Here is a 16,873-nt window from a genome sequence, read left to right as displayed (position 1 = left end):
GGCTCACGAAGAGCGACCAGAAAAAATAAATAAACTTCCCTGAGCACCTTCCTTGTGGCGTTTGGGGGTGTCCAGAGCTATCCCTGTGTTGTTGCGCGTGTGAAAACTCTGCCCCTAAGCCATGTGAGCTTTTGGCATCCACAACACCCCGAGGTAAGAAATTCCCCTCCCCTGCACCCGTGGGATGATCTTCTCCTGCTTTTTGTTCAGGACCTGGGTCCCGTGAGCTTCACCCGACGCCTCCAGCGCTCGCCTTGGCAGGAGCTGAAATGCTGAAATATCTTTGGAAGGTCACGGCTGCTCTTCTCTTCACCTTCCCCTCCCCTTGCGCCGGGAGGTGGGGGGTTTGTAGCAGGCAGAGCCCTCTCTGACCCGGCCTCAGGGCAGGATGAATCCCCTGCCCCTAGCTCCACAGCTCCATGGCCTCGGCTGTGGCTGAGCCGCCCCGAGTGTTGATCACGGCCAGGACTGGCACTGCAGCATCTGCCACCCTTCTCCAGCCGCTCTCTGTCCCCATCCCACCCCTGTCACAGACTCCCAGAATCATCTGAGTTGGAAAAGCCCCTGCAGCTCCTCCAGCCCAACCATGACCCTCCCCCTGACCGTTCCCAACTCCCCCAGATCCCTCAGCGCTGGCTCAGCCCGACTCTTCAACCCCTCCAGGGATCCCGGGGACTCCCCCCTGCCCTGGGCAGCCCATTCCAACGCCCAACAGCCCCTTCTGCACAGAAATCCTTCCTCAGAGCCAGCCTGACCCTGCCCTGGGCAGCTTGAGGCCATTCCCTCGGGGCCTGGCGCTGGGGCCTTGGCTCCAGAGACTCATCCCCCCTCTCTGCCCCCTCCTGGCAGGGAGTTGCAGAGGGCCAGGAGGTCTCCCCTCAGCCTCCTCTGCTCCAGACTGAACCCCCCCAGTTCCCCCAGCCGCTCCCCAGCAGACCTGTGCTCCAGACCCTGCCCCAGCTCCGTTGCCCTTCTCTGGCCACGCTCGAGTCATTCAATGGCCTTTTTGGGGTGAGGGGCCCAAAACTGAACCCAGGAATCGAGGGGCGGCCTCCCCAGTGCCGAGCCCAGGGCTCAGATCCCTTCCCTGGCCCTGCTGGCCACGCCAGTGCTGACACAAGCCAGGATGCCGTTGCCCTCCTTGGCCCCCTGGGCACACTCTGGCTCCTGTTCAGTCGTTTGTTGTTTTTTTTAAATTTTAGTAGGAAAAATATGTATTTCTCAGCTCTCACACTGTGACAACTCACCCCCGTCCCAGACAGGCCCAGGGCCCCAGATCCCAGGGTGGCTGTGAGGGACACCCCCCCCCCCGCGGCCGAAGGGACAGTGCAGCGGCTCCTCCAGCCCAGTCAGCATGAGCTCCGGGGTGCTCGGTGCTGGACACGGGTGCTGAGGGCTGGGGGCATGGTCCGGCTCCCCAGGGGGGAGCACTGATAAATGGGGGGAGGCAGCATGGGCACAGGCATGGGGAGGGGCTGCAGGCACCTCCAGGCACCCAGAACCCCCAGGGCAGGGACCTGCCTGTGGGACCAGTGCTGCCCAGTATTCCCAGGGCAGGGACCGGCCTGCGAGACCAGTGCATCCCAGTACCCCTGGGTCAAGGATTCTCCAGCAGCACCAGTGCCACCCAGTACACTTGGGCAGGGACCTGTCTGTGATACCGGTGCTGCCCAGTATTCCCAGTGCAGGAACCCGCCTGAGGGACCAGTGCTGCCCAGTACCACTGAGTCAAGGATTCTCTGACGGGACCAGTGTCTCCCAGTACAACTGGGACAAGGACCCGCCTGTGTACCCAGCCCTGCAGAAGCAGGTTGGGGTCCCGGCGGGGGGGGCGCAGAACCCGTCGTGCCCCCCCCCAGCCCCAGGCTCAGCACACACCCCCCCCCCCCGTCACCAGGCGGCCGCGGGCCGCAGGTTCGAGCCCCGCGGCCGCTCCCCGGCCCCCGCCCAGCCCCGCGGGAGCCGCAGCGTCAATCAGCGACGCCCCCCCGCCCCCCCCTGCCCCCCCCCCATTCCGCCCTCCCCTCCCCTCCCGCGCAGCATCGGTGACAGCAGCGGGTTGGAGCCACCCGAGCCGAGCTCTCAGCCAGCACCCGGGAGCGGCGGCGGCTTCTCGCTGCCCCCAGCAACACCCCCCCCAACCGCCAGCCCCCCCCGGCAACCCTGGGCGAGGGCTACCGAAGGATGCGGAGCCATGGGCCAGGGCTGTGGCCACTCCATCCTCTGCCGGAGCCAGCCCTACCAGGCGGCCGCGTCTGAGCTGTGAGTCCCCTCCCGCCGGCACCGGGGATTAAGGGGGGGACGGGGTGGGGGGGGACACCCCGCCGAGACGGAGGGTGATGCTGGGTGAAGGAGGGCGGGTGACATCGGGGAGAGGGGCGACAAGAAAAAGTTCCTCCTGCCTGATAGCTGGGTGGGGAGGGGGCGGCAGGGGAATGACACACAGCTACGACCCCCCCCCCCCTCCCCGTTTATTACTAGCCACCTAATTAGCCCAGGGCATCTCTGAAGAGCCATAGGGCTCGTGTGAACAGCGTGTCCCCCCCCCACCTTTCCCTCGCCCCCCTCACCCCGTGGCGGTTCCCAGCCGGGGCTGAAGGCTCGGCAGTGGGCTGGGGGCGGGGGGGGGACACCCGGGTGACTTTGTGAAATGCAGGTCAGGCCTCTGAGTCGTGGATTCAGTGGCCACACACAGAGCAAGAAAAGCCACCCCTCCCACACTCCCCCACCCCAGCCCCCCCCACGCAACAGGTCTGGGGGTCCTGGTGTCGCTGTGCCTGTTTGAATGGAGCGAGGTGGGGAGGGGGCTCCGGGGGGTCACCGGGGGTTTATTTGTCGGCGCAGGGACGAGGGGCTTTGCGTGTGAGCTGGAGAGGGGGGTGACCTTGCTGAGGGATGACAGTGCTCCCTGGAAGCGGTGAAGGGTGATGCTCTGGAGAGCCCACGTGGGAAGATGCGGGGAGGGGGGGGCTGAGCTGGCGAACGGGAAACATGCGGCGCCTGAATCCCCATCGCCCACGGGCTGGGGATGGCGGAGACCCCCCAGCTCTGCGCCCGCGCCTGCGTGTAACACTCACGAGGCTCCACAGCTGCCGGGTGGCAGCAGGATCTGCACAGGCGGTTTGCAGTACGTGGGTGCTCTGGAGATTTGGGGGGGTCTCAATCCTTGCCCTCCCTACCCCGGCCCTCGCTGGGCTCACACCCCAGGGTGCCGGAGGGGTGAGCTGAGCCGGCGAGGAAGGGATGCGGGTGTGCGGGGGTGAAGAGGAAGGCTGCTCAGGGCTGCGATTCCTTTGTCTGGCAGCGCCAGCTCCACGTGCTCAAGCACTGGCCAAACTGCCTGGCTCGGTAGCCCGTGCTGGGACCACCTGGGGACGTGCCTGGGTCTCCCCAAGCGGGTGCTTTCGGTGATGGCAGGACCCTCGTGGTGTGAGGGAACCTGCCACCCGCTCCTGCCTCAGCCCCACAGGTTTCACGCCGGCGGTGCCAGATTTTCACACCTTCACGAGGTGACCTTCAGATGAAGAGTTTGCCTCTATTGAAAACAGCCTCCGACATCTCTCCTGCCTACATGTGGCAGGGGGCTCAGACCCACCTCCCAGAGGCACCGAGAGGTGCCGATCCCCCGACGCTGCCGTGGGTGCTGGGTCCGGTCTCCGCGGGCAGCATCCTTCCCCCCGCAGCTCTCCTGCCTCCTGCTCTGGGGCTGCGTGAGCTTTGTTCCCTGCAGAGATCCTTTCCTGCTACCACCAGAACACACGCCCGTGGCCTTTTCTTTCAGCAAAACACACAAAGGTCTCGAAATGCCACGCTATCCCCATGTTTCCTCCGGCTGGAACGCCTCTGCTGACTTGCAACTGCTGGTTAATGGCTTTTAAGGAAGGGAGATGCTATAGAAACTTAGCGCAGCTGCGCTGGCTGCACCCAGGGCAGGAGAGGTGAGCCGCGATGCTTCCCCCTTACCCAGGATCTGTCCTCCTGGCCTTCCGAGAGGTTTCTCCCTGTTCCCATACACCCCGGTGGATAGTTAAAGGTGGAAAAGCTTCCCAAGAGCTTTCAGCGGTGCCCTTGCCCGTGCTGCTCGCCTGGGGTGGGTGTCCCCGGTGTGGCCGGTGCTGCGGGGTGATGCTGCCCCTTCTCTGCCCCGCGATGTTTGAACGGGGCTTGTCTTGTGCTGCCGGCAGAGCCGGGCGTGCTGCGCGGGGCCGCGCTCTGTCAGTGGGTCAGGTCTCCCACGGGCAGGGTTGATAAGCTCTGATTTATCACAGGGGAGCGCCGGCTGGCAGCCCGTCAAGTGCCATTTCGCTTTATCCAGGTCATGTTTTAACCCATTTTCTCTGCCTTTCCCCCCCGCCTCCGGCCCCCCCGGTGGGAAGCGTGTTCCCGAGCGGGCGACTGCTGACCTGGTTAGTGGCGGGTGGGGTGTCGGGGTACCCGGAGCTGCGGCCCTCACGGCCTCCGACAGCAGCCGGGGTTGGGGAAGAAGCAGCTGAGCTCTGTGGGTGGAAAATACGGAGGAGGAGACGATGCTGTGAGCATCCCTGCAGGGAAGGACCCGGCTCAGCGGAGGCTGGGCAGAGGTCAGGGCTTTCTTTGGGGAGCAGGCAGGGCTGCTGGCTCCTCATCCAGCTCTCCCCGCTGCCTGCTTCGCTTCTGGCAGCTGCCTGGCAGGAGCAGATGCAGGGACGTGGGAACTGGCCAAGTGTCACCAGCGCTGGTCCGGTGACACGGTCGGTGCCAGGCGCGTGGTGGAGGAGGGAGCGTGGCCGCGGCTGCAGCTGGGACGAGGGGCTCCATCCCGCGCAGGCCACGGCCGGCCCAGCGGAGAGGGAAGGGCCCGGTGTCCCGCGAGGGGACAAAGATGGGTCTTGTGCATCTTTGCAGGAGGGTGTTAGTGTGTTCTGGTTATTCCAGGTCAACGCCAGCGCCCGGACGGTGTGTCCCGGGTCAATGCCAGGACATGGACAATGTGTCCCGGGTCAGTGAAAAGACCTTGACAGTGTGTCCCAGGTCGGAACCAGGACCCGGACTGTTCCTCGTGCAGGGATGAGGTGTTTTACCTCCCTGATGCACCCACCTGGGAGCCGATTCCTCCCGCCCGGGGGTGCCTGTGGGAACAGCTGGGGGGGCTGATGGCCTGAGGTGACGTTGTCCATGCTGCTACTGTCCCTCCTGCCGCTGCCTGCGTGGCTCGGGCTCACATCAGAGGGAAACCCCATCCCTCCCCACCTTGCACATCCTTGGTTACTCCTGCTTCCCCCCCAGAGTACGGCCCCAAGGGCAGAGACCACCCATGGGCTTTAAACAACCTTTAAATGTCCCTCCCACCCCAAACTGCTGTGATTCTGTGCCTCGCTGCCGTGGCATTAACTCTGAAGGTACCCAGGCTGGGATGTGGCGGGGCACAAGCTGCCTGGCAAAGCGTTTCAGCTGCTTTTTGGAGCTTTCCGAGCACCTGCAAAGCCGAGGGCGCCTGCTGAGCCTGCCCTGGACCTCAGCCTCGTGGTTATCGCCAGTCCCGGGGTTGCATGTTTAAAAGATCAAGGAAAATGCCGACTCCAGCACAGCCGGGGCGGCTCTGCTCCTCGTCGGGCACCCGCTTCCCAGGGCCAAGGTGTTCAGTGAGGTGAGGGCAGCCTGGTCCCCCATTTCTGGTGTCCTCAGGATCTGCAAGTGGCTGCGTGTGACATTCTTGGAGTGCTTACAAAGCTTCAGGCTGGTTGTGCCTCTGCCTTCCCCACAGCTTGATGCCACCACGTCGGCTGGGGGGAGTCTGGGGCGCTTCAGCATCACCCAGCACCCACAACCACCAGCCCCGGAGCTCGGAGGTGCTCTGGAGAGAGGATGGAAGGGAAGCTCCTGGCTGTGAGCTTCCTGGCACCCTGCCCCCTGCCCGGGGAGATCCCCTGAGTGGGGGGGGGACCCCAGCCAGGAGCTTCCCCTCCATCCCCTTGAGCATCCTCCGTGGTTTTAAAGCGTCGGGGAATTTTGCCGGCTGCCGGCCAGCTGCTAGTGCAGATGCAGGCAATCAGGCTGGCCTCCGCTCCGCCGGGCAAGCTGGCACACGGCGGGGCTGGCCACGGCCCAGGACGGCAGCACGGCCGGCGAGGGGCTGCACTGAGTGTGCCCTGGCCAAGCCCAAGGGCATCGTCATCTCCAGCCGAGCCCCCCGCGCATCCCCCCGGGAGCTGCGCAGCTCCAACAGCTCCGGGAGGATCAGCACCTAGCCAGGGTGGGCACCCAGCCCCTCGGTGGGTGCTGCAGGATTCCCCGGGGCAACGGAATGGGGGGTGTGCGGCAGGTCTTTCTGGGAATCTGGAGAGATTCCCGCTCTCCTCCGACCCCGGTCCCCGCTTTGGCTTTTGTCTCCTTCCCGGCTCCCACGTGGCTCGCCGAGAGCTGCGCTGGGCTGCAGCCAGAAGCGCAGGCAGGGCCTCGAGCTGCCTGTGACTTGCTGCCTGTCCAGCTCTCTCCTGCAAAGGGCTGAGCTGGCCCTGTTAATGGATGGGCTTGTCTGGAGGGGGGGGGAGCGCGGCGGGGGGTGGAGAGTGCTGGGAGATGCTTTGTCTGCAGCCCTGGCTCCATCCCCACGGCAGAGAACCCGCAAAACACCGGCAACGGGCAGCTCGGCCCCCCCCGACCGAGCGGCCGAAGAGGGATGGGGAGTCTCACCTGCCTTGCAGCTGTGGGTGACAACCCCAAAATTTACTGGTTTGGGGGGGTTGGAGGCTGGATTGAGCGTCTCCAGCTGGTCCTCGGGCAGCGTTTCCCAGTTGATGGTGGCCCACGATGCCGTGGCATTGCTCAGCAGCGGGAAGGTGTCCCCAAACTTTGTCACCCACGTAGCATCCTCGAGGGATGGGCTGACGCAGCAGCCACGGGGACTCGCTCCAAAATGTCCCAGTGGGGGCCAGGGGGGTTGTTATTTTGTTATTTGGCAGCAGCAGCCCTTAGTCCTGCTCCCATTCCCAAATCCTGCCCTGCCTGAGCCTGGCAGAGCCCTGCCTGCGCCGCCAGCGGGGGGAGGCAGAGGGGAAAGGACAACCCGAGAGCTTGCAGGGAGCATTTTGGGTGGGTTCGAGCCTTCTGGGTCTTTGTCAATTTGTGTTTTCTGTAATAAACAGAAAAAGGAGGTGGTTTCGGTTGGGTGCATTTTCCACATTAAAAATATGATCTATATAAAATAAAAGCTGATTTTTTGGCTGGGGCTAGGGGAGGTTCAGGGCGGTGAGGACAGCCTCGCAGCCTGCCTCGCATCCCCAAAGCCCTCTGCTCGCCAGATGCGGTGGAGGCCCGTTGCACCCGAGAAGGGAAAAAGCAAACGGCAGCTGCCGGCTCAGCCCCGTCACAGAAGTGATGACTGAGCCAGAAAACCTCCCTGGGCTTGTAATCACTTCCCAGCCCCTTCCCAGTTCGTTATTAGCTTGCACGTTTCTGCTGGGTGACTCAGAAGACACCGAGGAGCTATTTATAATGAGCATTTGAAAGGCTAAGACTGGTAGAAGGCTTTTTTTTTTTCCTCCCCTCCCCATTTCCTTGAGCTGTTGCCGGCCAAATGCGTCCCCGTTCTCTCGGACAGGGGCAAATGTGTCCCTGGGGTGGGTGGGTCTGGCAGGGGACCCGTCCCCATCCTCATCCCCTCTGGTTTAGGGTCTGGTTGCTATGGGGTGAAGATGCTGCTGGTCCCTTCAGCCTGGCATGCAAAACCTCACCCCGCTGACAGGCACCCTGAGTGTCCCCCCCGTTGCAGCAGAGCCCTCACGGGGCAGGGTGCAGGCAGGGCTGCCGGAATTGCCCGGGAAGGCGGGAAGCTGGCGCCTGGGATACAAGCTCTCGCTGGTCTGGGTGGCACCCAGCCTGCTCCGAGGGGTTCATCGGCCTCTGCTCCGTGTCCGTGCGGCTCCGTTTGCGGGTTGGGGTTTATCCTCTGCATCCTCCCCGCGTGGGAAAGGCGGGTGGGGGCCTTTTAAATAAGAAATCGGGGCCAAGCGAGGCGGCTCCGGTGATGGGGACAGGTGTCGGTACCCACAAAGTCGTTAATTGTCGGGCTCAAGCAGGGTGACAAGCCCCTCCTGAGTTTGTTATCAGCGAGAAATCCACCCCGTCGCTGCCTGCGAGAAAAATGAGCTCGGTGTCAGATGAGACCGGGATGCTGCTGGCGCTGGTGGCTCATGGGGGTTGGGAGGTTCTTTAGTCCTGAGTGGGGTCACCCCAGGGGAGCCGCGGGACACGGGGACCCACCCCCAGGCCTTCGGCAGCACCTCGGGGCTCTGGGCAGGTGGGAAATCGGGGTGCGGGGCTCCAGTTCTGGTGCCCGGCAGGAGAGCTTGGCCTCCCCTGGCTGCTGTGGGGCTGCTGTGGGGCTAGGCCTAGGCTAGGGCTCAGGTTAGGGCTAGGGTTAAGGTTAGGGTTAGGGCTAGGGCTAAGGTTGGGGTTAGGTCTAGGGCTAGGACTAGGGCTGTTAGGCTTAGGGCTAGGGCTAAGGTTAGGGTTATAGTCAGGGCTGGGGACTAGGTTTAAGGTTATGGTCAGGGCTAGGGCTAAGGTTAGGGTTAGGGCTAAAGTTAAGTTTAAGGTTATGGTCTGAGGTAGGGTTAGGGCTAGGGCTAAGGATAGGGTCAGGGCTAGAGCTAAGGTTAGGATTAGGGCTAGGGTTAAGGTTTTGGGTTAGAGGTTAGGGCCAAGGCTAAGTTTAGGGTTAAGGCTAGGTCTAAGGTGAGGGTTAGGGTTAGCGCTAAGGTTAGGGTTAGAGTTAGGGCTGGGTTTAGGGTTAGGGCTAAGGCTAAGGTTAGAATTATGGTTAGGGCTAGGCCTAAATTTAAAGGTTAGGGTTAGGGCTGGGGTTAGAACTATGGCTAAGGTTCAGGTGAGGGTTGTGGTTCGGGTTAGGGTTAAGATTCAGGCTAAGGTTAGGGTTAGGGCTAGGGTTAGGTCTGAGGTTAAGGTTAGGACTAAGGCTAGGACTAGGGTTGGGGTTGGTTTCCCAGGCCAGGGAAGTGGAGGGAGAGTCCCCAGCTGAGCCGGAGCCGGGCCGGGCCCTGCCGGGCCCTTCCACGGGGAGCGGGAGCGGCGCTGGGGCAGCAAACGCTGGCGGGCGACACCCCCAAACCTTGGGGGTTTTGCTAAAGCCTGAGCGAGGGGTGTGGGGACACGAGGAGGCCCGGCGAGCCCAGGGGGTGACTGGGGGGGTCCTTACGGTGCCAGACACCGGGGTGATGGGCCCCTGGACTTGTGGAACCTTCCAGTTGCTCCAGCCCACGCCAGGGTCACTGGCTGCACCCCGCGGCCACCTTTGGGTGCTGGGCACCCCGGGGGTCCCTCGGGAGGGAGGGGGTCGGGACAGGCCCCCACCAGCACCGCAGCTCATTTAATTTATGAATTAATTTTTTTTATTTTTTATTTCCCCCTGTTCCCTCCAGCGCTTGGCACCATCGGAGGTTTGGGGCTCCTCCAGCGAGGAGCTGAAATATGTGAATTTTGGGGTTTCTTCTGAGCCTGGTATTGTGGGGGTGCTGCTGCTTGGGCCCCCAGGTTTAAGCTCGGTCTGGTGGTGCAGACAAGATTTCCCAGCGCAGCCGCCTGTCACAAGGAACCCACAATAACGGGGGGTTTCACAAGAGGGGGTGCCCCAAAGGAAACCCCAGCCCCGCTGCTGAGGGTCAAGCCCCCCCAAAAGAACCACTGGGTGCACTTTGGGTGCTGCTTTGCCTTGGCCAAACCTGGGATGAGGCGGCTGGTCCGGAGGGTGCTGTGGGAAAAGGGGGTGCTCATGGTGGGAGCCGGGCTTGCTGCACCCCAGGGGGGGCTCAGGGAGAGGTTTGGGGGGGCTGCTGTTGGGACTGGCTGTCCCCAAGCAAATGACACCCCCAGAAACGGCCGAAGCTCCCCGCCAGGCACCCGGTTTCGATCCTGCCCCCCCCAGCAGAAAAATGGGGTACCCCAAGTGGTGCCCAGCTGTACCCCGGGGAGAGGGCAGTGGTGCCAGCGGCTCCGCACGTGTCCTCCCAAACCCTGGGAGCTGCCTCAGGGGCACATCCTTGGGCCCCGCCCTGCCCCCCCCTTCTGGGGTCCAGCTGTGATCAAGGAGCCGGAGCCGGGGGGGAATGTGGGGCTGGAAAGGGGGGGGGGTGTCTCCTCCCCCCAGGAATAGCGTGGGAGCGGCTCTTGGGGTGCACGGATGGGCGGGCAGTGAGGACAGAGGGGGTCTGTGGAGGTGGGGGCTTGGCGGGGGCCTGCAGCGCTGATGGGGGGACTCCCCCCCCCCCCAAACACCCCCCACCTCCGCCGCGCTGGCAGGGAGATGGGACAGCAGGTCCGTGGGCTGGCGAGCCCGCGGCTCCCGGAGAAACGCGGAGTCAGGGAGGGCTGCGCATCGCCTGCGCGCGCCGCGGAGTGGCCCCGTGGGCCCCCCAAGCACGTGGAGACCCCCAGCGAGACCCCCCCCCCGAAATCTGCTGCCACAGCCGAGAGGCACGGTGCTCCCCAGAGGACTGTGGGACCAAGATGTGACTCTGGGGACCCCGTTTCATCCCTCCCCGCTCCGTCTGTCCCTGTGCAGCTCTGTCAGGCCCTGCCACCGCGGCTCCCGCACCGCGGTGACGCGGAACCCTGCGATGGGGGCCCCACCGAGGGGAGGGGGGCACGGGGCTACCAGCCCTCCCGCAGGTTCCCTGACTGGGCAGAGGAGCCAGGGCCAGCAGCTGACCTCGTGGAAAAGCCATTAATGCATCGAAAGTTTGATGCAGTGTTAGTAGCCCAACCTACCCCAGCGCTGGCCACACACCGGCAGCAGGATCTGGCCACGCTGGTTGAAGTTCATTGCCAGAGAGCTGGTGCCGGGGGCGAGCAGGGCTGTGACAGCACTGCGGCCTGTCCCCGACGGGAGTGGCATCTCCGTGCTCCCTTGATTAAGGACCAAGGTGTGCTGGCAGCCCCGGGGCAGCGCAGCAGCCAGTGGTGCCCCCACCCCGGTCCTGGGGGGGCTGATGTGTCCCTGCATCTCTCTGCCAGCCCCCATCCCCAGCTTTTCGGGAAAAAACAGGGCTTTACAAATTCAAAACTAAGCTCAGCTCAGCGAAACGGGGGCTTTCAGCAAACAGGTGTCGGATAAAGCCGCTCTCGCCCTAACGAGCCTCCAAGGAGCATCTTTTAGCCGCATCCTTTCCCTTCCCTCCGCGGGAGGTCCAGATCCCCGGGCTCGCGCTGGCCAATATTATTTTGTGTTCACACGGTGCCTGCGCTGCATTTATTTCCTCGATGTGGAGATTGGGCTCGTTTTGCACCGTCCTCAGACACGGAGGTTTCGGTGAGAAATCCGGGGTGTTGCAGCCCAGGAGAGGAGCTTCCCGGGGGGCTGTGGGTCCCAGGGAGGGATGGGGCAGGGAAGGGGGGATGCTGGGGAGGGGGTGTCTTGCTCTATTCTCATGGGATTTTCTTGGTGGCAGCGGGGGGACGAGACCCCGGAGCCTGAGTAGGGGGTTGAGTAGTGAGGTAGGGATGAGCAGTAAGGGCTGGTTGGGAGTTGGGGGCTTGGGGAAAGGGAAAAAAAGCCAGGAAAGGGAAAAACCAACAAACAGCACCGGGAAGAGAACGAACACATGCTAAACCACCACCTCCGGCTGCTTTTTTTTAATTTTTTTTTTTTTATTTTCCTCGGGTTATCAACTAAACCGACTAATTGAAAGATGAGTTGGCAGAGTCTGCGCCGCTGCATTTATCCGAGGACAATTCCCTGGGGATTTGGGGTAACCGAGAGTTTCCTCCCCCTCGCCCGACGCGGCTCCCACCTGGGTTGGTGCCGGGGCTGCGGCGTGGGCTCAGCTCCCTCGGGGTGCTGCTGGCCTCGCGTGGAGGTCCCCGAGGTGGTGGCAGTCCTGCTTCCCTCTCCTCCCCGCGCCGGTGCTGCCACGCAAAGCTCCTGTCACCCGGTATTCCTGATGTCCCCCCCTTGGGGACAGCTTGCTGGGGGGCTCGGGGGAACCCTCCTGCTCCCAGCCAGCTGCGTCCTGGCATCTTGGAGGGCCATGCAGAGGGGAGAGGGGATGCAGGGCTGTTGTGCAAGGGGGATTTTCGGGGTTGCAGGGCTGCCATACGGGGGGACAGGGATTTGCAGGGCTGCAGGGCTGTCGTACAATGGGGATGTGTGGGGTTGCAGGGCTCCCATGCAGTGGGGATGGGGATTTGCACGCTTGCAGGGCTGTTGTGCAACAGGGACAGGGATTTTCATGGCTGAAGCACGATGGGGATTCGCAGGGCTGCAGGGCACCCACGGGGATGGGGATTTGCAGGGCACCCATGGGGATGAGGATTCGCAGGGCCGTCGGGGTCCCCAGCCCCATCGGACGGGGCTGGGCTACATTCCCGTGGCTCCCCAAAGCCCCCGCCCGGGGTTTGCTGCTCTTCCAGCCTGGCAGCGAAGGCAGCTGCCTGCATGGGCCTGACAGCACCCGGGGAAGAGCAAACAAGAGCTCGGCCCTGCCGCAGACGTATCGAAGGCGCTCGGGGCTTGATGCGTTTGTTCAGCAAATAAATCGCACCCGGCAAAGCTTCGGTGACACCGTTCCCCTTCCCTCCCTCCTGCCAGCTGGCGTGTCACCGCCCGGCATCCTGCAGCACCTGCCCATTAATATGCAGGTCTGTAATTACCTGGAGCTAATGACAGCTCCGAATTAAACAAGGGGAGCTCAGCAGCCATCCCCGCCCGCCGATGCCGGGGTGATGCTGAGCCACGGGGCACCCCCTGCCCGTGCCACGGTCCATCCCTCGGATGCGCGCAGCTCAATTCTTTGGCTGCGGCCTCGGCGGTTGCGGTAAACAGGCAATTTTCTGTCGCTGCTGGAGGCTGGGGAAGATGAAATCCGAGTCGGCAGGTGCCAGCGTGGGAGGTTGGCTGCCTCCGGCTGCTCGTCGCCGCTGAAGGATGGAGGGGAGGTGTCCTGGGCGGGGACCCCAGAGCTCCCCATTGATACCTGCTGCTCCACCAGCCCTAAACACCCCCAGTTCGCTGCTCTGGGCTGCGCCCTTAGCATCTCCCCCCTCGTGCTGTGGGCCTTGTCCCCCCCATCACACGATGCCCACAGTGAGGTCTTTATTGAGGGGGGGGGGCAGATGTGATCTCCCCCCCTTTGCCTTTGCCTGGAGGTTGAGCTCCCGGACCCCAGCCGGCCCGCGGCTCTGTCTGCCCGGTGCTCCAGCTCTTGTGTTCCTCTGCTTCTCGATTATTCCCTCCTTCCAGACACACTCCCCAGCCTCAGAGCCTGCTCCCCGCTCCACCTCGCTCACACCAGCCTCCCCCTTCACCCCCGGGCACCCATCCCCACCCTGGGCTGTGCCCCCCCGTGCAGCCAGGCTGATGCCCACCCCTGCCCTGTGCCCCCGAGGACCCACTTTTCCTCCTGCTCCCTCGTCCCTCAGGCACTGGAGGCAGCAGGATGGTGACGTGGCCGAGATGAGGCTGCGGGTACCGGTCTGTCCTGCTCCCCCCGCCCCCCTTGACCCCACACGCTCCAAGTGTCCGCTGGGCCCCAGCTCGCGGTCGCCGCTGTCACCCCATGGGGACACCAGCCCTCGTCCTGCCGAGGACCTCACTGACACCAGGGCCAAGCCACCCTCCTGCTCCTCCAGCTCCTCCAAAGTCAGCAGAGTCACTTGTGCACTTACGGACCACTAAGTGCTGTAATTACAGATATGCTTTAATTAGCATAATTGCATTTCTACACAAATAAAACATTTGGCATAGTTAATTCCTAGTCTGCAGCTCCAAACACGAGACTTTTCCCCCCACCCTCGCTGCGGTGGCAGGGGAGCGGGCAGCTGCCAGCAGCGAGGGCTGGCAGGGGGAGCGGAGGGGGGTTCCCACCCCCAAGCTGGTAGAGCCCCCCCCCCAGTCCCAGCCAGGGCCTGAGCTGGGGCCCCCCCATTCTTGGGCATGGCACTGGACTTGCTGGGGATTGGTGCTGGGCTTGCTGGGACGCAGCACTGGGATTTCTGGGGCACAGCACTGGGTTTGGTGGGACCTGACACTGGGTTTTCTGGGGCACCATACTGGGATTGCTGGGATGTGGCACTGGACTCGTTAGGACATGGCACTGGGTTTGCTGGGGTGCTGTACTGGGCTTGCTGGGATGCAGCACTGGGATTTCTAGAACACAGCACTGGGTTTGCTGGGACACAACACTGGGTTTCCTGGGGCACCATACTGGGCTTGCTGGGACATAACACCTGTTTGTTTTGGGACGTGGCATGGGAATTGCTGGGACATCATACTGGGCTTACTGGGACATGACACTGGGTTTGCTGGGGCACCATACTGGGCTTGCTAGGACATGGCACTGGGCTTACTGGGACATGACGCTGGGCTTGGTGGGACGTGACACTGGAATTGCTGGGAAACAGCACTGGAATTGCTGAGACAAGGCACTGGGTTTGCTGGGACACAGCTGGAGCGACCGAGCTGGCCCCAGGGGGCTCTGTCCCCCTCCCAAACACCCAGAGCCCCCCCTTTTAGCGTCACCCCGGTGCCCGCCGGGCTCCTGAGAGGCTTTTGCCAGGGGATGCTGAAGGAGCCGCCGGCAGCAGCATCCCGGAAAACCTCCGGGAAGAGTTGGGAAAATGGCCGATGCTCGCGCGCCTGCAGGGTTTGCTAAATGCCCTTTTCATTAAAAAAAAAAAAAAAAAGGAAAAGGGGAAAAAAAAAAATTTCCATTTTTCTCGAGCTGAAAATGAAAGTGATTATGTAACGAGCAATAAATTACTTAAAGAGAATGACTCATTAGAGCAAATACAGAAAAAGTCACTGCGTATTTTTAGCTTGAACACCCCGTGCTGTACCCAGTGTTAACCCTTGCGGGGTGCAGCCTGGACCCCCCCCACTGCGGGCAGGGGGTGACCACCCCCCATACACACCCCCCCGGAGAGGCCACGTTTTGTTCCGCCCGGATTTTGTCCCCCCCGAGGGAACGGAGAAGGGATGGGGCTGACACGGTGGAATTGTGGGTCCCCCATCCTGTGGGGACCCCCCCCCCCCAACATCCGTGTGGGGCTCACGGGTGGGCTGGGGGGTGCTGCTCACCCCAGATCCGGGTCCCCCATCCCGGGGTGACCCCCAGCTCTGTTTTCCGTCCCGGTTATTCCCGTGGGATAATTAACCCCGATCCCTTCCCCGGCAGTGCGGACCCCAGGCGCTGCTGTTTTCTCCCTGCCAAAGAGTCTGATGAATTAATTTGGAAATAGAAGCGACGAACAAATTAATTGGAGGAGAACAAGCAAGCGAGCGAGCCGGGTTTTAATCCAGGTTAAATTGGTGAGTGAATACTCATTAACTGAAGAGAGATAACGAGGGGGAATTGGAGCAGGCAGGTGCCAGGCAAGAGGGTGGCAGCAGCCACCCGGGTGTGGGATGCTGAGCGATGCCCATGGAGAATTGTCCTGAGAGGGGGGAAATGTCCTGTCTTTAGGGACAAAACTGTCCCCTCCCAGGGGTGTGAGGAGGTCCTTGGGGACAAAACTGTCCCTCCTCAGGGGTGTGAGGGGGTTTGGGGGGACAAAACTGTCCCTTCCCAAGTGTGAGGGGTCCTTGGGGACAAAACTGTCCCTCCCCAGGGGTGTGAGGGGGTCTTTGGGGGCAAAACTGTCCCTCCCCAGGGGTGTGACACGTCCTACCAGCGAAGGCACGTGTTGGGGAAACAGGCCAAGATGTGTGTGCTCGTGTCCCCGGAGCAGGACGGGGGCTGAGCGGGGGCCGTGCGGGTGCCCTTTCGAAGCAGGTGTCTGTAAATCCACAGAATTTGCTCTCCTGGCCGTGCCGGGATTGTGAGCAGGTTTGGGGAGGGCATGGGGACAGCGAGCTGTGCTGGCCACATGCACCCAGGCTGGGGTGGATTCAGTGGGGGTGTTGAGAGACCCCAGGATCAGGGCTTGGAGCACCCTGGGATGGGGGCTCGGAGCATCCCGGGATCAGGGCTTGGAGCATCCCTGAGGTCGGGGCTCGCAGCATCCCAGGCAGGATCGGGGCTCGGAGTGTTCCCAGGTCAGGACTCAGAGCGTCCCCAACATCATTAAATGATTTTTAATTTACTTTTGCAAATCCCAGGGGATCAGGATCCAGGTGTGGGGACGAGCACCCCATTCCCTGCGCACCACATTCCTCCGGAATCTCCAAACCCGACAGGAACCAGCCCCGTTTCCCCCTCCCCGAGCATAGCCCGGGGTGCCGCTGGTGACACCCCAACCCGTGTCACCCAGCCAAAACCAAGGGGCCAAGGCGGGCGGAGGGGCCACCCGGGAGCGGGTGGCACAAGTCCCCGTGTCCTGCGGCTGGAGCGGGGCCAGCACGGAGCGACACAGCCCATCGCTAGCGGATATCACCTATTATTCTTTTATTTAATCCGGCAATAAATTCACGTCCTCCGTATGCCTGGGGCCGGCCTGGGGTCTTCCTTATTGCCGCTTGGCCACCTGGAATAGCCGGCGTGGCACAATCATTAACGCGCTAACGATTTGCGTAAGTACTTCTGGAGGAACATTGCCCACCTGGCTCAGATGCTTCATTTATTTTTCGCCTATAATGCATCAGAAGAGAAAATTACAGTGATAAAAGGGGAAAAAAAAAAAAAAAAAAACAAACCACAAACCCAACAAAAAAAACCAAACAAACCCAAGGCCAAACCAAATGAAGCTGCTAAATGGGGCTCCTGATGCTGGGCTGGGTCCATCTGCACCCCAGTGTTGGACCCCCGGTGTGGGGCACCCCCGGGGGCTCGGGGTGGGTGGGTGGGGGTGTCAGGGCTTTATTTTCTGGGGGAAACTGAGGCGCAGAGAGGCTGGAGGCAGGTCAGGCTCTAAGCTTTGCCCTCTGGACTCCTGACTTGTTGTT

The 16,873-nt window shown here is 62.4% G+C and overlaps 1 protein-coding gene across 1 annotated transcript in view; it reads left to right on the top strand.

Moving 5' to 3' along the window:
• Positions 1 to 2,070: 2,070 nt before the first annotated feature.
• PDE2A (phosphodiesterase 2A) overlaps positions 2,071 to 16,873 on the top strand; it is a 52,090-nt gene continuing 37,287 nt past the window's right edge. The window contains exon 1 of the mRNA XM_074933226.1: positions 2,071 to 2,262. Coding sequence (XP_074789327.1) covers positions 2,195 to 2,262 — 68 coding nt within the window. The 5' untranslated portion in view covers positions 2,071 to 2,194. The remainder of the gene's footprint in view (positions 2,263 to 16,873) is intronic.

This window comes from Athene noctua, chromosome 1 (assembly GCF_965140245.1).
Source record: "Athene noctua chromosome 1, bAthNoc1.hap1.1, whole genome shotgun sequence".
In the NCBI taxonomy this organism is placed as follows: Eukaryota; Metazoa; Chordata; class Aves; order Strigiformes; family Strigidae; genus Athene; species Athene noctua.
Note: the sequence above shows the minus strand (reverse complement) of the source record. Positions and strands in the feature narration are given on the sequence as shown.